Below are 23,578 nucleotides of genomic sequence, written 5' to 3' on the forward strand. Positions count from 1 at the left end.
ATCAGTCTGACCCAGGAGAGAAAGCTGTGGTCTCAAAGTGTCTATTATTGTTAGAAAATTATTCCACATATGAGATTTAAAAAGATCAGTTCTTTTTCCACAGAACAGGCATAATTGAATGTTTACTTCTTTCCTTGAGTTCTTGAGGAGTGACATATTTAGCATGCATAGTCTGAAAGTCAAGTCCTTTTAGGAGGTAATTTCAACTGGATTGCACACGGGAGCCTGAATGCATCAGTTTAACAGAGTTAGAGAATAATATGATGGTTTTGATTTTTCCTTTAGCTGAAGAAGGCAGTTCAGAAAGAAACCTCAGCAAGYTTGTTTTTGCCTCAGTTTATGGACATTGTAGCCACCTGACCTCGCACCATTGAGCTCTTCTGTATTAGACTGGCCCCTCAGTATGGGCTTTTCCATGCAAGACCTTTGGCTCCCAGACATGCTGGAGTTTTACCTGAACTAGAAAACCATTTTAAATTTTGGATTTAGAAAGGCTTATTTAACATGGGCTAAATGTGGTTTGCCTCATTGCTGTGTCCCTCATGTAGAATATGCATTTTTAGTTTGTAGTGACAAGTGAATCTTCTTTATTTTGCAGAACCTATTTTTCAAACCCTTGTTCCTAAGCTGTCTGTTAGTCATGTAGAGCTTGAATGTGGGGTAGGTCTTTATTTCAGGAATTTTTGAAATTTATATCAGCTTGCAATAAAATCTAAATCTCAGGTAGAGAGCTCTTCAGTGATTTGTAGAACTAGATTTTGAGAAGAATTGCCCCAGTACTCCTATCCTCCATATGCCCCTGCTGTTGATTTACTGTGCTGTTGGGCCTTCTATGTGAAGGAATCCAGACAAGAGATTGATGTTGTATTTGGGTAGTATTCTTGTGACTTGGTCTGGCTTTGGGGAATGTGCGAATAGAGAATCAAACGCTAAGAAGGAAACTGAGAGCAATGTTTGAGTGAGAACAAGTGGCTTAGGTAGAATCCAGGGAGGACTGAGGTAATACTATTTGCATGGGAAGGTACCCCAAAAAGATGTCTGAGAATAGGATGAGAGCGTGTGTTTGTGACTGAGGCTTGGGAATCACACTCACCCTCTGAGGTGTTGTGCGTTGCTAGAGAGCAGCTATGGCCAAGGTTTTGTTTCGTCTTTTTCTCTGATTTGTGCTTGGCAAGAAGGCTACATCCTTGAATTTTGGTTTTCCTTGTCTTCTATTTTCTGCTGGTGGATTAGAGCAGTGTACTCTAAGGCTATATTTTATTCAGTGTTTCACGCAGTGTAGTCGTTGGGCCTGTGTTCAGGAGTGCCTGTGTTCGCTGTGTCTATGAATTACTTTCTACACAGTTTAAAGCATTGATGAGTTTTATAAAACACGATGGCTAGGCTGTGGCTCCTTGGGAATCTGTCCACCTCTCTGCCCACTGTTTTGGTCTGTGAATTTGCTCGGGTAACAGCCATGGTTTGGACTGAAAGCAGGAGAGAAGTTCAGGTCTTTGCTTCTGGAGCTCATCCAAGCTGTCAACTGCCTCCACTTTGGATGTATTAATTTCTGGGCATTTTGCAAAGAACGCCTTGTTTGCAGGCTGTTGTATGCTCCTGCCTTTGCCTCAATCCAAGATCAAAATTTAATTTCTTTGACTTCTCGGTAACTGCTGAGTATAAGAATTTGAAGACCCAATTTAGGCTCTATTGAAAGAAAGATTTCTTTATTGGCAGTTTTACAGGAGTAGAGAAAAATGTTAAATAAAAGGTGACATAGATATAAAAATAAGTGTGACTGAAGTGTATAACAAAAAAAATTTCTTAACCTGTTCCTAATACTGTGTTGCAAAATATGGCTTAAAAATCTTACACAGTACAAAATGTCCTGACTTATACACATCTCTTTCCTTGGGAAGTTAAATACTTCTGTCTGYGGATATTTCTGAGGATACAGTGAATATAATCCATGAGCTCTGGCAGGTCATTATATATGTTTCAATAAGGAATTAGAACGTTTTCCATCCTTCCTGAAGTAGTTTAAACTAGTAATAGTATTGTAAGACACAGAAAGCTAGTAAGTGGATGGTGCTAGTATGATGGAGTGCTCTTACAGTTGGAACTTTATCTTTGAAGACTGATATTACATTAGGGAATAACTTTGCTTTAACTTACCTTTTTATTGCATTTCAGTTGTGAATGAAATATGTTTGATCAAACTTAGCTTTCATTTAACATTTTTTGGGGAGGATGGCTTGATTAGTCTATGTTTAAGTGTAACTGTTTAAGTGTAAAGTGATTCATCTGGGCTGGAGGCTTAAAAACAGGACAGATAGATATGACTTCTCAGGGAAGGTAAGGACTCTTGAGCTTTCCTATGAGACATGGTTGCAATCATGTATTTTTTTCCTTGAGTCAGATTGGGCTGTGTCAGGCCCTAGTGAGGGAAACTTGCTAAACTGTTTTATCCCTTTCCTTTCCATCTTTGGGTAACTGGCTTGCAAAGCTTCCAGCAGTTTTCTTCAGTTGGGTAGTCAACTTTTTTTATATGAAGCAGCAGGAGCCTGGCAATCTGCAAACCTTTGAGAGCAAACTGGGGAAAGCTTGTGTGTCACAAATGTTTTATCCAATGGGCTGTGTTATTTTAAACAGTGGTGCTACGATTGCATCACCAAGTCTCTGAAATTTGCCAGCTGGGCCAGCTGTGTTCCTCAGAACCTCGACCTGTTTTCTGCCTAGCTTTAAGTTATTGGTATTTTCTTTCTTTCAAGTTGACCTGCACTCACTTGACTTCTTGCTACGTGCCAAAATTCAGTGTATGTAAATATATGTGGTGTAAAATATTTTGAGTAGTTATACTCAACAGAGTATAGTTAACTTTTAAGCCCTCTGATCATTTTCAGTCAGAAACATGTTTAAGAGTATGCTTTAGTCTTGTTAACTTCCCCAAGGTAATTCTTCACATGCTTTATGTCAGTCATATCTTTAAAAATTACTTTGACGTGGAGCTTTACAAATAGAAAGTTGGAGAAGAGATCAGAGGCAGAATAAACGAAGATGAGGAGAGTGGTGGAGATTTGCCAGTGCTGATTTGGGGAGGAATTCCTATCACCTAAGTTKTCCTTTTTCTTTCCTTTTTTCTTCTTTTTTTCTTTTTTTAGTAAAAGGGGCATTCTTTATTTGTACTGGTGGTACAAGTCTGGTACTTTTGAAATGAATGGGAATTTTACTATTGATGCGGGAGCTGATAATCTAAGAAGGATAAGCCAGAATTTTGGAGAAGTTTGGGGAAGCAGTGCCATTGCAGTGAATTACTTTCTCTTCTTCATAGCCTAAAAAAATTAATTATTTTTATATACTGGAGCATGGAGAGAAAAAATACTTTCAGCTTGGAAAAGGCACACTTTATGGTTCACACTTAAAATCAAACCTCAAAGTCTTTGCCAAGCACAAATTTAAATGCACTCTCTGTAGTTGCTTTTCTTTCTTTATGAATAACTCAATCGACGATAGCAAATCATGCAGTTGTTCATGTCGTGTAGCAGGGATTATAGGTTTCCAAGAACAGGTTGGCTAAAAATCTGTTGGTCGGTCTAAACATACTAGTTCGAGCGGCTCTGCACTGAGGATGTAAATTGGTACCTCTGGAGTTCACGTATTTGTCCTCTATTTCTTAGGACTTCTGTGATTCAGTATTTTAACTGTCTACTTTCAGAGGTCAGGAAGTGCAAAATCTTGACTGTGAGCTCACTAGAAAGGACAAGACAGAATATCTAGAGTACTCTGGGGATGACAGTTATAAAGTTGATCAAATTCCTGCGACAGTTTTCTCTGAAGAGTAGTGCAACATTGCTGATGTAGCAAATCGGGCTCAGATCAGTTCTGCTGGGGACCTGGAGTTCCAGGTAAATAGGCAGGTTCAGATTAATTAAAAGAATCAAAATCAGACTGTGTCTCTCTCCCCAGCCTCATTATGCCATCGCCTAATTTACGTAGGGCTCTATTGTTTCCTCTCTGCATTGAATATGGCAGCATATCTCAGGATAAAAGCCCAAATACTGGGAGTACTCTGTTTTCTCTGCTCTGATAATAGAGACGGAAATCAGAAAGCAGAGTTCTCCCTCCAGCCTCCTGCATAACAGTGGGGAAGTTGCTAAGTTCAGAGTTTTCAAAAAATTAGTATTTGAATTAATGTTTAGGGGCAGGTACAGCCTTGGTCTAACTGGATAGCTGTGAGATGTACAGCAATGTTATATGACCTGGGAGCACACTGCCAGTGCTGATGGGGAGAGGTGAAGTCTCTCTTTAACTCCCCTGCACCCCTTCAGTGCAAGTGTGTTTGTTTAGATGTTTGTTTAAATTTTTAAAAACTCTGAGCCTTTGTCAAAGCTGCTGGGCTCTCAACTTACTTGATATTAATTCGGATGATGCCTAAACATGGAGTCTGGTTCCCTGGTCTTGAAAAAAATCACTCAGTGTTTCTGTCCTGTAAATGAAGAAGGTATGAATATTTACTTTCCAGACAGAAATGTTGCATCATTAATATCTGTAAAGCTCTTCTATATTAAATATTCTTGTCTTTTTATATGCAGTGATGCATAAAAGAGACTTGCATATATGGGAGCAGTGACTTTCCYCAGGTACAGCAGCCCGGGAGGTCCCTGACTGGAGATGCGATGCTAATGTGGCGGTGCCTCACATCCCATTGCTCTGTGCACGATTGCTCTGTTTCTTCTAGATGCCTCAAAAGAAGCGGTTTTGATACTCTYGAACTTTGGCCATGATGTTAATGTTGCCTTGGCCTGGGCTGTCAGCCCGAATGAAATATTTTGAATTGGAAATTCATGTCTAAATGTATTGTAAAATACAGTCGAGTAAGAGGGGAAACATTCAGCTCTAAGGACAATAAATAAAAGTGGTGTGTAATGATATGCAGCATTCTTCAAAGTCTGTCTGAAACTTTGGAGAGCCAAGAGTGCAGCTTTTCTTTATTGCCACTTTTGGTTCCTGCGCTCAGTGATATGCTCAATCTTGCTGCTATTTTTGATGGAGGTAGGATCTGTCCTTTACATCTTTCATTTGGCAATTATTTGCAGGCTTTGCTGTCTTTCCACTTCAGCTTTTTTTCTTGGGAAAGAGATGAACATTTTAGCAGCAGCTTTTCACACAGCGAACTTAAGCTCTTGAATTTTTATCTTGTTTATTTCTTTGTTTCTTGCAGCTGGTGCTCAGGATAAAATTGGCTGGGCATTTGGCTTGGGTTTGGAGAGGCTGGCCATGATCCTGTACGATATCCCTGACATCCGACTGTTCTGGAGTGAAGATGAACGCTTCTTGAAGCAGTTTATTGTGCCTCACATTTGCCAAAAAATAAAATTCCAGGTAAAATAATGTATATATGATAATAATTTTCTGTTGGTAAAAAGTGTGTGTATCCCTAGAGAATAGAACATATTTAAAATTCTATGCCATTAACAAATGAGGTTTTAAAACATCAGCTTTCCAGCTATCGTGATTCTCTGATATACTACAACAAAATTCAGCTTTTGACAATAACATTTTTTGAGCCAGGTAATGTGAATTGCTGCTGATATGCAATGACTATCTTTCTTCTGAATATTAAGCGTATATTTATATGCTGAACATGAAATATTAAGCATATATTTAATTTTTAAATTTCTCCAGAATAGGGATTGATTTAGGCCTGTGCCTGATTTGGGCATGTTCCTGAGTTGGAGCTGTAATTCTGTATTAATATATAAATCTGTTGGATGCTGACTGTTCAAATATTGTAATACATTCCCAAATTTTCCCTTTGTTTTTTACTCTACATTCATTGAAGTCGATGTGAGTTGCCCTGTTAGACGCTAGGAAATTGTTTTGTGAACATGCCTCAGTATCTGCAATATATCAGTGGGAATAATTATTAATATACAACTTTTCCATGCCTTGGCACACAGTAGCAGCTCTTTCCTCCAAGTGGTAGTGGGGCGGAAGGTGCAGGCTYAACTTCTTTTATATTTCTTTTCTAACTCCTGTATTGAGGCTTCATGTGTTTTTTCTAGCTGGCAACCTGTCTCACTTGTAGTAGGAAAGTAATCAAACATAACTGGATAGAGTGGAAATGCTTCTTTCATAATATTCTTCAGCATGGGCAGAGGAAGGTTCAAGTCAACTGGTTTTGCTAATCTATGGGTGAGTTGAGCTGATAGCTATGTAGGAGAAGTCTGATGAAGTCTGAAATATTAACGTGTTAAAATGCTTATTGCTACTGCCTTTTACCCTTTTCCTTTCTTGGCTTGTGAACAGCTTGTTTAAGTTTTTTAAGAATTGAAATATCATGCTTAGATGATATTTGAGCAGTCTCCACATCAAACCAGTAGCAGCATCCATTTTGGGATTCATGGCAGTTCTGGCACATCCTCTCTGATAGAGTCAAAAATGTATTTGGATTTTTTTTTTCTCCTTTGCTTTTGTGATACTGGCATTGGGATAGTCAGACTGCAGCTATCACTTATGGAAAGAAGACTGCTTTTTACCATATTTCCTGAAGGTGGGTTTGTCCATAGTTTTCCCTGGTCTCTCACAGAAAGTTGTCCTTTTCAAGAAGGGATGCTCATGTCCTCTTCATTTCAGCCCTGATCTTTCTTGTTGGCACCATTTCTGGGGAGCATAGATTGTAGGTTGGTTTATGGATTGTAATCTGATCTTTGATGAAAATAAGATGAAAGCTCTTGCTTGCTTTAAAACTGCGGAGCCAATCCTCAAACTGGTATTAACAGTAGATTGGATATTTGGGGGAGAGCCCAGATTGTCAGAATGGTATGGTCTAATGTTGAGGGTGAGCCAAACAGAAGATGAGGTGGCTGCCTTCTGTAGGTTGTGTTGTCATTGTCATGTTCATCTTCAGAAAAAGTCAGACATACTGAAGTGATCTGAAGGTGACAGAGGCATAGGTTTGTGTGACCAGATTCAGAGTAAAGGGCACAGTTTCTAGGAAGCTAGAAGTGAAAGAAATCTTTTTTTCCCCCCCTTTTTTTCATTTTTTAGTTGATGATAGTGCTAGGGTGTCAGCTGAGCAGGGGTCACAAGGAGCACATGACTTTGCACTGTTTTGCTGGGTAACTGTATGTGCCATCAACAGGAGAATGGTGACAATGTCTTGATAGGTCTTTAAGCATTTTTTGTGCTAAGCAGCATTGTTTTCACCTGGCCTTCGTTCAACTTGGTACAAGGGGAGAAGTTCTCCGTGCAAGACCTTCAATAATCTGACATTTTAGAGATAATGATGAAATTGAGGTTTATTGGCTGAAATGCATTTTGAAACAATAACATGGATCAGGAGGAATGATATAGTAGGTGGGGGCCTTCAAGGAAAAGGAACTGTCAGCTGCCACTGTACTCTAAGTTGGACCAGAGAGAAAGACTGGAGTTTTATTACAGGGCCATTAACTACTGCTATATCATGTTAATGTGTTGGCAGTTTATCATAGCCCACTCAGTGAAAGGTAGAGAGACTGCAAAAATAAGGGAGGTGGGAGAGGAGCAGCAGAGATGGAAAAATAGGTGAAAATTTATTTCAAGTCCTTTCCTTCTCCATTCTAAAGATACAATCTGGTCAATGTTTTAGAAACAGTTTTTTGCTCTGATATCAAGCCCATTTTAGGAACACTTTTTTTTTTTTTTAACATCTTGGGTGTCCCATCTTCAGTTTTGGTAGAATAATTCTCCCTAGCCCTTAGTTTACATTTTTCAACTCTGTCTCTGAATATAAAAGACTAAAGGCAAGATAGTTTTCTTGTTTAAAAGGAAGCTTGTATCCAGCTTTCATCTGACATCTTACAATGAGCTTTYGAACTCTGACCATATGTACTGACAATGCTTTTAAAAAGAGTTAATGACTCTTCAAATAAGAGTATTGTGAAGTAGTCTTCACTGCTGTCATTAGATCTTGGGAGTTAATAAGCCAGTTTTTCTTCTCCCTGTTTTTTTTACAGCTATGCTGCAAAGCCAAGTTAGCAGACCTTCTGCACCTGTCTACTCTCTAAAGAGTCATAATTAATGAATCACATGGTTTATTCATATACCATATTTGAAAAAACAACTTTTAGCCTGATCTCAGAACTATCTTCCACTGTTGATGCTGTGAAAATTTTTGATGGACATTAGAAAAGTGCCAGAATTTCTGCATGGAAGTATTTTTCAGCTGAACTGAACCAAGACAGACCAGATGTTTTGAGAGCTTTTCATTACACAGATCCAACCTTGCTGCCTCACAAGGCCTGGATAAATGTCCATCCTTTGCTGCTTGCCTGAGGTAGACCTCTCAACTTTTGGACATTCCCACCCCATTTTTATAATCTCAGTATTATGCACCAACATTTATATTTTTCTTTCTGTTCATTAAAGTGTTCTTCAAATAGACGAACACTGCACTGAAAAGCAGTAACCTTTAGTAATAGCTGGGATAAATATACTCTTGTTCAAAGATGGAGTTTAATTTGAGCATATTCTTAAGACTTAAAGTACATGTTTTGTGCCTTTTAAGAGTCTGGATGTGTCAGGCTTTTTTCTGTCTCATCACAGTTGCTCAAGATATGCACACAGGCTTTAGTAGGTCAAAAAGGTGCTGGGAGAAGCTGATGGTGCTGGTATCATTGTGATCACTCAGCACTGCAATGTTAGAGTGCTTCTCCCCACAGATCAGATTATTGTGCTGGTCTGGATTAGCTAAATCGCTCAAGCTATAATTTGGCATAAGTCACAGCAGTATGGGGGATCAGAGGCTAGTTACTTGCCTTCARTCACTTATGTGTAGGGCTTCTATTCAGACTATGAAATGAGGATGACTGAGGATGGACAGGACAAGAAAGACTAAGCACCTGCAAGGTGTGAGTTGTAAAATAAATGGCTTGGATCCGATCTAGTATGCTGTGTTATATCTCTGTTCATCAGCACTCTGAGCATACTTGCATGCAGTTGCTTTCTGGTTCATGCTGAGCCAGCATTCTTGTGGAAAAGACGTGTCCATGGGCTGACAACTCACAAGAAAAGGTACAAAAATGAAATGACATTTAGGGAAGGAAGGCACTCACAGTTCAGATGAAGTGTGGCATGCTCGGAGGTGTTGATTAAGAGGAATGGGCTCTCTAGGCAGGACGGTTCCTGGGATCTCCATCATTTCACTGCCACAGCGAGCAGGCAGCATGTCGTGTCAATTGACTGCTGATGCATTCTCTCCTCACAAAGTCACTTTCATTTGCTGGTGGCAGTAGTGGCGGCAGCTGCTGCTGCTGTTGTTTCAAATAATTATTTATTTCGATTRCAGATGATCCTTGTGGCCCTGACTGAGGTGAAGCAGCAGCATGTTTATGTTGTTCTAAGGCAAGCACTGGTACAGAGGGGGTCTGGATTTGATTCCTAGATAAACTGCAGACTCCCTGTGTGAGACTGTAGGAGTTGCTTTCTCCTTCTTTTCCTCATTTCCACAGTATCCGTAATATTCCACAATATATACAGTAACCCTAACAGTACCTTCTTTTCACCACTCCCTTCCATCGTCTCCAGGGGCTAGTCCTTCCTCAGATCTGCTGGTACATGCAGTCTCTCCAAAMTCAGTTGCTTCAAAATGACCTGTGTTAGCTTCAATACTTGAAACGGTAGACTTTCTAAGCAGGATCATTTTGATTAAGCCAGGACAGACAGAGCTCCAACAGCAGCTCTGCTGGGAGACCTGAAGGGCTGGTAACCTTTGGCAGTGGGGCAAGAAGAGAGAGAGGGTTGATGAGCAGCTAGAAGTGACGCTCAGTTCACCTGCTGCACAGCTGTAGCCAAAATGGGGTCTGTGATCTTAATGTTAGGAGACTGTCTCTGCTTTGAAAAGTAAACAGCCAAGGTCAGCAGAAGATGAGAAAAAGGAGATCTCTTCCAAAAGATGTGGTTGTGTAGGAGGAAGTAGCTTATTATACAAGTAAGGAAATCAAGGTAGGCTCCTCAATCCTGTATAGTGCTAGTTAGCAAAGGCTGGACCTCGCACACTCCTGTTTCCCTTTGCTGAGTGTGTTGTATAAATTAGGCCTCTCTTGTAATGGTGAGGGATTTATCCAGTAATGCAGTTTGCACCATTTGCTACATATGTGAGACCTCTCGTTCACACAGTTACACAGTACCATTTTCTAACCTCACTGTGCACTCTTCAGTTTACTGAGACAGTCATCATCCCTGTGCATCTTTCCTATGCACRTACCTGGTTGTTGCTGGGAGACAGGTAGCTTGTCCTCCTTTAGGAGATGCCAAAAATAAAATGCAGTGGCAGATCCAAGAGGAAACTTTTGCAAATTAAATCAGCTTAGCCTGTACCCTTTCTTCCATGCTTCAAAAGGAGAGCATCTAATGTATAAGTCAGCTATTTCCACCAATTTGATGTTATTACATTCCCTGCAAAGGGTGGGTCTGGCTGATCTATCATTAGTATGCTACGCTGTATAATTTATATTTATCTTCTTAGTCTGTGATTAGCTTTATTTCCCAATAAAAAAGTAAATAGATTCACTGGCTGCTACATTTTCAGATATTTTTCATCAAGATTAGGTAACTCCATGCTTAAATGGTTATTCATTTATTATGTTTACTTTCTAATAGTGCATCTATTAAAGGCAAATACGCAACCATTAGTATGTAAATTGAACTTAGATGTCTGAACAAATGAGGTGCAGCCTCAACTGTGATTTATTGGCTAATTAGTTTTATTGTAATTGAAGATATATGAAGTGTGTGAGTGTGTATGCATAGGGAGGTACATACAGAGAATATATGATGGTCTAGCATAAACATTTTATTGGCATGACTTTGAGAAGGTTGAGTTTCTTATGGGTGAGTTATATAGATCATCTTAAATGAATGTCAATAAAACCTTTACAGTGCCATATAYCATCTCAGGTTTGTCTGTACACTCTGCAGAACATTGTGAAACTCCTTTTTTGGTGTTGCATAGCCAYGGAAAGAAGTCAAAAATACCTCCTTCATTGCAGAGACCCAGTACTAGGCTGCACTATTGGATTAGAAATCTCTTGATCATCAAGCCTTCTATCATCAGGGTGTTAAATCTTGATTCATTTGTAGCCCATGCTGTTATTGAAGTGCTACGATCCTGAGCCCTTTGGCCCCAGTCAGGCAAGTACTGAAGCACATGCTGAGCTTTAAACTTGCAAGTAGTTCCATTTAAATAAGTGGGATTGTTCCTGTGCTCAAGTCAAACATATCCTAAGTGCCTAAATGGTTTCAGGTCAGAGATCTCTATACTTCCCAGGATCCAGCTGAGAGTGATCAGAACCTTGTAGAGCTGGAGCAAAGAAAGCTTTCAAATGGCTATTAGAAACAGCAAGAGTTTAATGTGACAACCCCTAAAATACATTAAAAAAAAAATTGTTGATAGCAGCCAGTGTTACTGAACCATGCTGGGAAAGAATGTCAACAAACAAGCATCTGAAGAATAAACAGGACTTGAATTCTGGTTCTCAACTAAAGACAGTTGGCCAAAAAAGCAGGAAGGAAAGAAGAAAATAGTGGTTTAGAAATGAGAGGAGACACGATGGATGGATTGTCACATGCGAAGAAAAAATGAAATACAAGTAAGGCAAAGTAAGAGAAAGGTAGAAGAGAAAAGAGATGTAGTCTGGCTATCAGGAGCAATACTGAAACTTTGGAGGTAAATGGGAAGTCCAAAGAAGATGTGGAGTGAGGGAAAGAAGGGAAAGACACAAAAAAGAAGAGTGGGTTTAAGGCAAAGAACTGTTGATGCTGTTGATGGAAATATCTTTTTTTAAATCGATCAGAAAATTATCCCAGACTTTGCAGTATACATATCTACTCTTCATCTCCTTTTGAAAAATCAAGAAGTGTTGGGTGACCACAAAAGTAATGACCACAAATCATCAAAGCAAATCTGTGCTTTAAAGTATTATCACTAATTTCAGGGGGTAAAATGTTGAAAATGAGTAATGTGTTGTCTAACTGAGAGTAGTGCTGAAACATTTATTGCAACTCTCCAAAAATTGGAAATACCTCAGAAACAGAAGAGGGGTGATGGAAATTGGTATAAACAATGCACTTTGCTTCTGAATTCAAAGTTAACCTGTCCTAATATAATTTTGTGTGTATTTTATGCCCAGGTCCAAACAATCAGCAGCTTGCATACCAGCAAACCACAAATGAGTAACATACTGGTAACCTACTGTCTTTTTCATCCTATGATACAGTAAGCAAATGCTCAGACAGATGTGCGGTTTCATTGAGTCGCAATCATACCTGTGTATCCAGCCTTTCAAGATAATGAATTTTCCAAGCTTTCTTTCTCTGGCTATTTTTAGCACTTCATTCTCCCAGTAAAACTTGAGTGAATATATTTACCACAACTACAGGTTCTATAGTCTCTCTCTGGCTTAAAAGAGAGATTGTGCCTGATACTGAACAGAAGTGCAGATACGGAGAGATGTTGGAGAATGTTACCTATATGACTTATTTTTTCAGTGTGCTGGGAACAGTGGTATGGGGATTAAATGAGTGTCCTGTGCCCCACTACCTGTCCTCAACTTGGCTTTCATCCAGTTTTGTAGTCTTAGGATTATGGGATAATTAAGGTGGAAGGGACCTCAGGAGATCTCTCATCCCAACTCTTTCTCAAAGCAGAGTCAGCTCTGAGATCCGACCAAGTTGCTGGACATTATCCAGTTGGGTCTTGAAAACCTCTGAGGACAGAGACTGCACAACCTTCCTGGACAACCTGCTCCACTGCTTGACTGTCCTCATGGGGAATTTTTTTTTCTTGCATCCATTCTGAACCTCTCTTCTTTTGATTTATGTCTTTTGTCTCTCATTGTCCCACCATGCATAGCTATAAAAAATCTGGCTCARTCTTCTTGATGACCTCCTTGTAGGTACTAGCAGGCTTCTGTTATGTCTCTCCAAAGCAGTCTCTTGGCTGAGCAAGCCCAGTTCTCTCAGCCTCTCCTCACAGGGCAAGTACTCTGGCCCCTAACCATCTTGAGGGCCCTCTGCTGAACTTGCGCCATTTAATCGATGTCTTTGCTGTGCTGGGGGCCCAAGACTGGATGCAGTATGCTAGATATGGCGTAACAAGTGCTGAGTAGAGGGGGATAATCGCTCCCCTAAATCTACTGGCTTTGCTGCTGTCAATACAATCCAGAATGCTCTTGGCCTTCCTTGCTGCCAGGGCACACTGCTGCCTCATGCCCAGCTCGCTGCCCACTACTACTCCCAGGCCTTTTTCAGCAGAGCTGCTCCCTGGCCAGTCAGTTCCCAGCTTGTGCTGTTGCCAGGTCTCTCCCTTCCCAGGTGCAGGACTTTGTGTTTGTCCTTGCTGAATTTGGAAGGTTGCTGTTGGCCTATTCCTCCAGCCTGCCTAGGTCCCTCTGGATGTCAGCCCTGCCCTTGAGTGTATCAGCTGCTTCTCCCAACTTGGTGTCATCTGCAGACTTTATGAGCAAATACTCCATCACCTTCCCCAGGTCATTCATAAAGACGTGAAACAGGACAGGTCCCAGGATAGACACCTGCAATACTCCACTTATATTCTACAGGARGGTAATTATAAAAAAGAAGAGTGGCCTATCCATTAATGGCTACTGTCTAAGTCCAACCATACAACCATAATGTCATAACTTGGATACAAAAACATTGTGGGAGCCAGTCTCAAAAGCCTTGCTAAAATCAAGATAAATTACATCCACTGCTTTCTCGTTTACTGAGCTAGGTATCTCATCATAGAAAAGCAGTCAGGTCAGTCAGGCATGATTTCCCTCAGTAAATCAGTGCTGACTGGTCCCAGTCACTTTCTTCTCCTTCATGTGCCCAGCAATATGTTCCAAGAGGACTTGCTCCATGATTTTCCCAAGGACTAAAGTGAGGCTGACCAGTCCTTAGTTCTCTGGATTGTGCCTTTGGACTTTTTTGAAGTTGGGTGCAACTTTTGCCTTTCTGCGATTGTTGGGGATCTCCCTTCATCTCAATGAGCTTTCAAAGATAATACAAAGAGGCCTTGCAAGGGCATCGATGCAGCCCTTGGTTCCAGGGATTTGTATGAGTTGAGTTCTCTCAAACAATTCCTGGCTTGATCCACTGCTGGTGGTTCTTTAGTGATAGTCCAATGCTTGGGTGCCTCTTTTCTGTGGATTGGTGGTAATGGCAGCGCTTGACATCTGATAGCTAGATGGTGGTTCCTCAGYCTTCTGGCAGCACTGCCAAAGAAGCACTGGGCAGTAAACCACTCTAAAAGGCAATTGTAGTGTTCAAAAGAGCCTTGGTGGAGTTATGACCTCCAGTGAACTCTCCTTGATGTTCTTGGCAATATCTCCAGGAAGTCTCACTATTAGAGTTTATTTCTTCATAGTCTTTCTTCCCTTGTTAATATTTCAGTTGTGTATTTTAATTTCTCTATTATATTTTGTCTTTCTGCCCTTTTTATAACATGGACACAGCCCTCTGAGCTCCCTCTTGTGAGTAAACACCCATATGCTAGACCCAAACCTTTGATCCATCTGGCTTTAAGCCTTACTGGGTCTAATCAGCACTGTCCAGCCACTGTGTCCCTGTATGAAGTCTTTCAAGCTACATGCTAGGGGTTCAGCTTCTAAGTCTTCTCACTGTATTTAACTCTCTTCTGTAAAAACCTTTGTCCCCCAGTTCTATTTCCACAGTGGATCCCTTGAGTTTCTCCCAAGAGGCAATTGTCAAAGTCCTCAACCTTCTCCCACCCCTTAGCTCACAGTTCCATTCACTTTCTACAGTTCTCTGCCCGTGCCAGAATTGCAGAAGTTTCTTTTCCCTAACCCTGCTGCTTGCCATCCTGGCCACCTTGTCAATCTGTTGATCTGTGCAGTCTCTTTTCACATGTCTCTAAGATTCAGCTTTTCTATCCAATTTACAGCTGAACTTCTCATGAAGTTCACATTTCAATTTTTGAAGCAGCGATTTCTCAAGCCTTCATAGAAAACAGTTTTGTCTGCTCAGGCTGCTTTGATAAAGTACTTCTCTGCATATTTTCTTGCTATCTCTTCCGGCTTATGAAGGAGATACTGCTTTTCTTCACTGCAAAGGCTCTTCATAGCCTGTTCTCACCTAGCAGCTCATGGTCTTTACTGGGAAACTGATGCCTGCCTCAAAATGGACAATGATTTTAACATTTTTTTACACTTGTTAGATGCCCAAGTGAGCACTTTGGGGTTTCTCTGAAACTGATCCTTGCAGTCAGCAGGAGTTCTCCTTACGTATCCACTTTCTTGTTCTCTTTCAAGAGAACCTTCAGAAATTCCTTCAGAATTTCCTTCAGAAACCCAGATTTTGTGCAATGCACACGAAGACAGCTGGTAGCAGGTGTCTGAACTGGTGATGAGCTGTGACAGCTATGTGTCATTTTGATGAGTTATTTCATATTTCCAGTGGGCTCCACCTCCAGCCTGCATCTGTTTGTTGTCATTTGTCACACTGTTAGCCCTTCACCTTTTAGGGGCAGGAACCATCATTGGGCTCTGTGTGTTGAATCTGAATTTGTAAAACACCTACTGTGCTGGAACCCAGGCTTATGACCAAGGCTGCTATACACTAAGCTGATACTACTGCAACTACTGGTAATGATAACCAGTGACACTGGATTTGGTTCCTAGCAATCCAGCTGCTAACCTTGGGGCTGATACTGAAGATGGACGTTCTCATGTATATCCTGTCTCCATCCCTCTGCTAGTCCTACTGTAATTTAATCTTACTGAGAGTCTCCCATTGAACCTGGACAAACCAGCAACAGTTTGATTTCTTTCTGCTTTTACTTGGAAAAATGTCAATAACACTTGATGCTATGATTAGTTTGTGATATTTACCTTACCTAATATCTCCATCTGCTGTCTGCTGGAGCACCAAAGGGCTAAGCAAATTCATGTCACCCATGTAGCAGCCATCTTGATAATAAACAAATGTACAGAGAAGCCTATAATATTCATTAACAAAAATACAGCTATTTTCTTCTCCTAATTCTATTTTCATTCCCTGAAAATACTTAAGTAATTCTTGGTTGTTTTCATAGCCTTAGAATATTTCAAAACTCTCATCTTGTACTCCTCTGTTTAGTTACCACAAGCTAGTAGCAGATTTGATCTCCCTGGAGGGACTTGAAACAAAGTAGCTGGTTTGAGCTGTTCTTTCTGCATGCAGTGAGTTCTCTGCTTTGTACACAACTGTCCTAGCTAGAATTTGTTTAGGAGGGGAAGATATATATCTTTTATATCTATATATAGATTATATATAAGTACATATAACTATATATTATATATAATCTTTATATAGATATATAGAGATTTTATATATAGATGTATATATAGAGATTATATTTTAGCTTATACACATATATACATCATATTACATATGTATACATATACACACAACTTTATATATACACGCATACACACACATGCATATATATATTTAAAGAGCAAAACATGTCATCCTAGTTTTCAGTTTTCTATGTTAACATAGAGTTAAATCACAGTACAGCTTTTACAATGAAGCAGGTAATTCTAAAAGCTGGATTTWATTCTGTATTTTCTCAGATTCTCAGCTAGAAAATCCAAACCTAGAGAATGCCATAGGGGTTTTTGAAAACTTGCAATGTAAAATGTCTGTCTACCCAGCTGGAAGTTGTCCTCTTGTGACTGCACTTCCAGTCAGGGACAGTGGTTGAAACTCCTCTCCATTTGAAAGAAGTTGATGCTTTTGTGACCCTGGTTCCTGGAGCCTTGGTCCTCACAGTATCAGGATGACAGGTATTATTCTTGTTCTTTCCCATGTGCTGTTCTGCTCTTCCAGTTGTACCACAGCAGCTATTTATGGGTCTACACTATGAAGTGGATCAGGGACCCTTTTTTCTTTGAGGTTTCTTAAAGCCATTCCAGTTCCCTGATCCACTTCAGAGGGTAGCCCCATAGCCTCAGAGCAACTCAGGAGATAGCACATTTCTTCCTGGAGACAACAAGGGACTGGGGGAAGATGAGAGTTCAGTGAGGTCGTTTTGCCACTGAATGCTGTGTCATGTTACTGCAGCCTGCGTGCATGAGCAGCGCGAGGGAGAGGTTGCAGATCAGTGAGAAGGGTGTGCAGCCCAGGTGGAAAGAGAAGCCTTTGCTAGCTAGAAGCCATCTATCTTCTTTCCACATTCCCTGGAGATCCGGAACCTCAGTTCTGGAGGAAAGAAGGAAGAAATCTGGAAGTAACTAAAAGAAAAGACAAGACTTAGACAAGAGACAAACTTCATCCCAGAGTAACTGGGATGAAGACACACAGCTGTTCTTCAGCTTGTTGAATTTTTTTTCTCACTGAGATTCCAAGGCATCCCAAGTGAAAAAACTGTCTAAAGCGTGTGTGATCCACTGGCCACTAAGTCTGTGGATGTCCTGTGGATTTCAGACTGGGCTCTCCATTTCTTCCCAACCCAGGTGTTTGCCATTGTCCTTCCATGCAATTAATGTAAAAATAAGTATTTTTACAAATAGAAAAGAAGGGACATTACCTGTTGAAAAACAAGAGTCAAGATCACATTTTTTCTGCCTCTCTGTAGTCCTGGAAGTTGGAACAAACTGGCAGAAACACGTCCTCTTAAGTTTTTATGGATAACGTCCATAGCATATCCTATGAAAAACTTCAGCACAACCAAAAGAAAAAAAAACAGTACCTCAAGGATATCCATCTCAGGTGTGGCTGAATTTAAAGCATTCTGTTAGTTTAGAAGATGCTGGAGAATGTAGTGTATCCAGCAGGTGTATTGTCAATACCAGTGAAAGAGATTCCCAGCAACTGGGAACAGACCACCGGGACACCCTTCCAATTTATTTTTAGGGCAAAAGGAGTGATTGTAGCCTTGACTGAATTTTCAGCTGAAGCCCCCTCCCCTGTCGCAGCATGACATAACTAAAAAATTWATTTCCAGTTACTATTGCTGCTGCAATATACAGAGTTATTGTCAGTAGAATAATTTTGCTGCTGGGATCTTTTTTTTTAGGCAAAAGCCAACTCAACCTAGTCAAAGTACATCTGATACTGTTTAAATGAATACTTAGCAAAAAGTGAAATGAGCTTCAAAAAGCATGTGTTACTGCAGTTTCCTCTGATCTCCAAACCTCATATATTTGCAGTTTGTCTGGTTGAGGCTCTTTAAAACAAATAGCTCACAAATGAGTAATTCTGCTGCTGAATATATCAACCAATCTTTATTGCATCCCAAATGATGAAGTATAATGGTTATACAAAGTGCTTAAATAAGCCATGGAGCAATTTCTAGTAGTGATATATATGTTGAAACCCACATGAAATTAATATTAGATGAAGGAATAAACCAGGAAATCTAAAACAACAATAGAATTAGGATTGGTTATGTGAAGCTATAGAAACCATCCACTGTTGATTTCAGCAGAAATCCACAGATGCTCAGCACTTTGAGCCTTACTGTCCACAAAAGTACATCGGTGATAAGGAGAGTGATCCTTACACTTTTGCCAATACTTTGCTAATACTGGTTTAATTACAGTATAGTGAATAGAGTTCTTGCAGGGAGACTAGCACAGTGACTATCTTGACTTCAGTCTTTGACCTGACAAGTGGCTCAGTTTCCTTCTCAGTAATTCTGTTTTCCCTGCTGTTTACAGTCGTCATGTAGTTCTCTTGTATTGCCTGCCTCAGCACGTCTTTGCCAGTCCTATCCTAGGTCTGAAAGTTCTTTGGAATGGGGGATATTGTTTTGTGCTCTGTCTGCCTACCTAATGGGACCCAGATTTCTGAGCGGCAGTCCTAGGTAATTATCACAATATGAGTATCTGCATGCCTACAGCAGGGTTGTATATACCTTTCTGAGTGGACGTTGTGCATTTGATTTAAGAATAAACTCCTGTACACATATCTACTCCGACATGTGCCTAAGCACTTAGGCTGTGCAAGTGTGTGTCTCAGAGATACAGCTATGTATTGGTGTATGTACACCATGCACACTACCAAGTAAATTTAAAAAGCGGAAGAAAAAGACAGAGGTTTTAAAACCAGTAGGAAATGCTCTTTAGTTGCTTTTAACAGTTAAAAGGGGGGGTTGTCAGAAATGAGTTTACTTGATACCTGTTTTAACATTTGTTCCAGTTTTTTACACACAGAGGATAAGAGCTTTTGATAAAGTGGTCTCTAAAATCACGCATAAAACCCTTGCAGTCATCATCTTCATCATGATTAGCCATTGCAGCMTAGCTGTAGTGTCACTAGAAAATGAGGGTGCGGGAGAATATGTTTGAGTGCATGTGTGCTTATGCAGGAACAGGAGCACTTTTTGCTGTGTATGGTGTTAATATAAAACTGATTTTCAGCAACTGCTTCTCTGATCAGAATATGAATGAAGCTAAAAGAATAGCCGAACAACAGAAGGCACCATTGGGGTGTTGGGAAGAATCATATTAGTCTCAACACACCCCTTCTCAGTTTCCTTCATCATGCTAGTGTGTGTGACACATGGATTGCAGTAGTGACTGTATAAATTTAAATGTGAAAAGTAACTAATGTTTAGGTGCACATATGCTACAAAGGATTTACTTTGTTTTTGCAGTTTTTCTAGAAAATAAGAATGGGAAGAAATGACCTCTTCTGGGGATTTCCTGCCTCCCTCTGCTACTGCACACATATTAAATCCCATTTGCATAACTATTCCCACGTGTAACCTGTTCCCCTAAATCGGCAATAACAAACCATTTCCTGATTCCTGTAAAATAAAGAAAAATGTTAAAGATATAGCCTTACTGTGCAAGAATTCTGCTTGTAGAGTTTTGACTGGATGTGCACTTAACATTTTAAATATTCTTTATATTCTGTCATTGCATATTTAAATGTTTAGTGTACTTTTTGTGCTTTTTTGCTTTTGTTTGTTCTTGGCTTATGGAAACTCTGTAGTTTTCTGTTTCAAAGTGTTGCTATTCTTTAACAGGAATATACCTTTAGGAATGCTCAAGGTCTACCTGAAAGGAAAAATTAAAGGCTTTCACCCCTCTTCTGAGTATGGGGAGAGGAAGTAGAGCCCTTCRTTTCAGGTTCTGTCTCTCTAGCTTAGCTACTGTTCTTTAGGATTTTGGTTTTAGCTTGCTGCATTACCTTGGTGTTTTATTATTGGTTTTGCAGTTTGGAGGTTGTGATTTGTATGAATTTAATACTTAGGGTAAAAAAGTGAGACTGACTACCCTGGAAACTAAAGTAGTGGATTTAGCCAAAAGTCATTGTAACCTGAGCGGTATGCAGCAGTGTATTTTCCCTAAGTGAAGAAAGAAACCCAGCTATTTTAGTGGCACTGGAAATTATCAAGAATATTTCAAAACACCACTAATCTGCTCAGATAAATTGCTGTATGTGGCAGTTGGGATCTCCTAATTTCTTAGGGAATATAGATTTTTATGACACCATCTACAGTAGCATTTCCCAAGCGACACAGATTAGCTCATAAGTCTGAGAAGTGTAGAAGGCTGAGGGCATTTCCTGCTTATTGCATGAAAGCTATAGCAATGTCCAGGGCATTGTGTGAAGTTGCACCTGTCAATGAAATAAGAGGCATCATCATCATCCTCTTAGAAATCCCTGTGCTGTTTAGGAGAGAGAAAAAAAAAGTTATAGCTTGCTAGATAGGATAGAAGGATTTCTTCAGGGACTGCATTTGTCTGTGAGTTTTTTGTGCATTGACACCTGATTATTTTGGTGCACGTCATATATGGGTATTCTGGAGATGCTGCTGTTTAGACAACAACTCTCCAGAATGGTGGATTTTAATGAGCAGGAAAGGAAATATAATCAACAGCACATATGAGATTTTTCTTCTAAGCGAAAATAAAATGTTGGGTGTAATTTGTTTCCATTGTTATGCTATGTATTTGAAAGAAATACATCTTCGTATTGCTGCACTCTCTTTCCAAATGCTTGCATTTTTTATKTAGGTATAGATCTTTCATATGAATTGTTGATGGGTGCAATATTTTATGCCRCTGATCTATTTATCTCAGCATTATTATTACGCATAATAAGAAAAAAACATACAAACCAGAACAATAGAAATCATGAAACGTGACTTCTGAGTATGAGAAACAGTGAGTACTTGCAGCCACTGTTGCCTTCTGCAGCAATTGCAGGTGTTCAGCACTGCCTAAGAACAGATTTTTAGTATCTGAAGAGAAACTGAAYTTCTGCTGATTTATACCAGCTTATCACCTGTTCCTAGCAGGCATGGTAGACAGTTCTTAGAAAAGTGCAGGGTTGGGACATGCAGTCTTTATTTGTTGCCTATTTTTTTTCCTGAGGTCTGAGTCTTCTCTTTTTACCCCTCCTACAAAAAAAAAAAAAAAAAAAAAAAAAGACGAGTTATTCTGTTTGTGGGAGTGGGAGAAGGGGGTAGAAAGGACAGCTTGTGCAAAGGGAACCTCAAACAATTATTAGATTTGGTGTGGCCTCGGAAGTGCTGACACAGCAGTTGTCACTGGGTTCCTATGGTGTGAGCAGAAGAGGTTTCTTCCAGAATTGGGGAAACAAATATATCTCCCTCCTGTTTTCTTGATGGAGGTTAGGACTGGGAAGAGAGAATACACTTTGCCATCTTGGTGGTTCCAAATCAGCTGGATTCCTTCCCTATGCTACAAGCTTGCTGGCTTTCAATAGAGGACAATACATCATAATAAAGAGATTGTCCCATCCATTCCCCTTTGTGACAAACAGTTTTCTGGTAGCATCTGCTTAAATGGAAAAGCAATACCAGAAGAAGCTTTTCTTTGCTTTTAGCTGTCTTGCAGTGATAGTCATGTGTTTGAAACAGGAGAAGATTAGCACCATGAAACCAGATAGCTCAGTATACCGTCAAATGGGAACGAAGAGCCTTGGGGAAGAAGCATGAGGAGAATGCTTATTTTTCCAGAGTAGCCACAGAGTTGCCATAGGATCACGTCAGGCAAATGTCTTCCTCACCCTGGTGTTTTCAAAAGGGGTTTGTAAGAAGCTGAGAAGATATGGGAGGGAATAGTAGAGAGACTTTCCTTTTGGTGGTTCTCCCTGTGAATCCTATCTGTTCTGTGGGAATGAGAAATTGTTCTTGACTAAGCGCAGAACAGAGTCCATTACCAGTATTTTGGCAGCATTTACGTTTATCTTTTGTTTTTTATAATCAGATGGCAAGTGGTAAGTCATATCAGAGGAGGGAAATCAAAACCTGGTCCAAACAGGAAGCTGTGCTAGGAGGAGAGTATGCTTTGGAAGTGGTTCGTTGTGTTGTGAAGTGGCCAAGGCAGGGGAGAATCAGCCCARTTTCTGATGCAGGGTCTAGTTGAGTTTGAAACCCTTCTGCAGCAAGTGTTTCTTCTAGGTCTCTAATCATCTCTTAGAAATTCCTCTAATAATTGTGACTCCTTTCAGTTTGCTAATGTCTGTGAATTTCTTTAGCATAGTGTTTCTCTGTTACTCAGATAATTAATGAAGATAACAGTTTACACTGTAYACAATGGTTGCCCGCCCACTTGTTCTTTTGTTTTGTTTTTTTTTTACCRTTTAGAATATACAGTGAAATACCTGTTTCTGAAATAGGGGTTAGTGTTCCAAAGAGATAATATCACATCCGCCAGAATGTCATATGACTAGGAAGCAACATGATTTACTGACCAGCAATTTTCCTTAATCTAAGGAACAGCTCTGTGTACAGGGTTTCTGGAAATATTTTTGTGCTGTGTATACTTTAACACTGCAACAACCCTGCTTTTCATAGAGTTAAGTCAATCCCTTCATTTTTGTCCTTCCTACACTTTTCAGTTCCTTACTGTCATATAAAATAGCCTTTGTAGTAGCAATAGAAATGATTCTTTTGTAGCTGGAAAGCTTCATAAAAACCATACGTTGTGTCTAAGTTATTTGACCATAARGTTTGTTTAAAATATGTATTTGCACTTAGAGAAGTGTAGTGCAGCTTCAGACTTCGAGCACTGTCTGTGACAGGTTCAAATGAACTTAACTTTAAATTTAAATGCTTACTGTTTGTAATAATGTTGTGCCTAAGAACACAGTGTCCCTTTCCATTAGCACTGTGGAGATGTAATAAGTAGCAGTGTTTCTGGATGAACTTGTTTAACCAAATGCTTGCCACTCACTTGAATTCTGCCACAGCATCAGTCTTCTTGTATGTTCTTCATAGCGCTCTTGGGAGAGGTGGAACAGCTTATCCAAAACATTTAATATTTTCATTGGCTGTTACCCATCTTAATTTTTCAGTGTCATACTAGGTACCAACTTTCCTTTGTCAGGCAGGCTCTATAATAGGCTGTAACTTTTAGTTTGCAGAAAGGTCATATTTGTTTTTGTGCATGTGCATATGTGTGTTTTGTGACAAATCCTTACATTTTTTTCTGTTCAAAGGTACTTCAACAGCATTGAAAAAGATGACAAAATGAGATGATATAAAGAGCTACCTGGTGATCCCTTAGGCAGAATGGAAGTGTTTTAATTCTTTCCTGTGTTATAACTTCAGTGAGCCTGAAATATGGCTCAAGAG

The 23,578-nt window shown here is 39.9% G+C and overlaps 1 protein-coding gene across 17 annotated transcripts in view; it reads left to right on the top strand.

The window, feature by feature from the left end:
* Positions 1-23,578, top strand: part of FARS2 (phenylalanyl-tRNA synthetase 2, mitochondrial) — a 265,754-nt gene that overhangs the window by 146,987 nt on the left and 95,189 nt on the right. For 16 of the 17 annotated variants that reach the window (XR_003254188.1, XR_003254187.1, XM_026069802.1 and 13 more), the window contains one exon: positions 5,201-5,361. Coding sequence is in view for 15 of the 17 variants with exons in the window: in XM_026069802.1 (XP_025925587.1) it covers positions 5,201-5,361 (161 nt within the window). In the remaining 2 variants the exon portion in view is untranslated. Of the gene's footprint in view, positions 1-5,200; positions 5,362-6,044; positions 6,175-23,578 lie in introns of all 17 variants that reach the window. The other variant, XM_026069816.1, reaches the window with a different exon arrangement.

Source organism: Apteryx rowi, unplaced genomic scaffold (assembly GCF_003343035.1).
Source record: "Apteryx rowi isolate R43461 unplaced genomic scaffold, aptRow1 scaffold_3, whole genome shotgun sequence".
NCBI classification, from domain to species: Eukaryota; Metazoa; Chordata; class Aves; order Apterygiformes; family Apterygidae; genus Apteryx; species Apteryx rowi.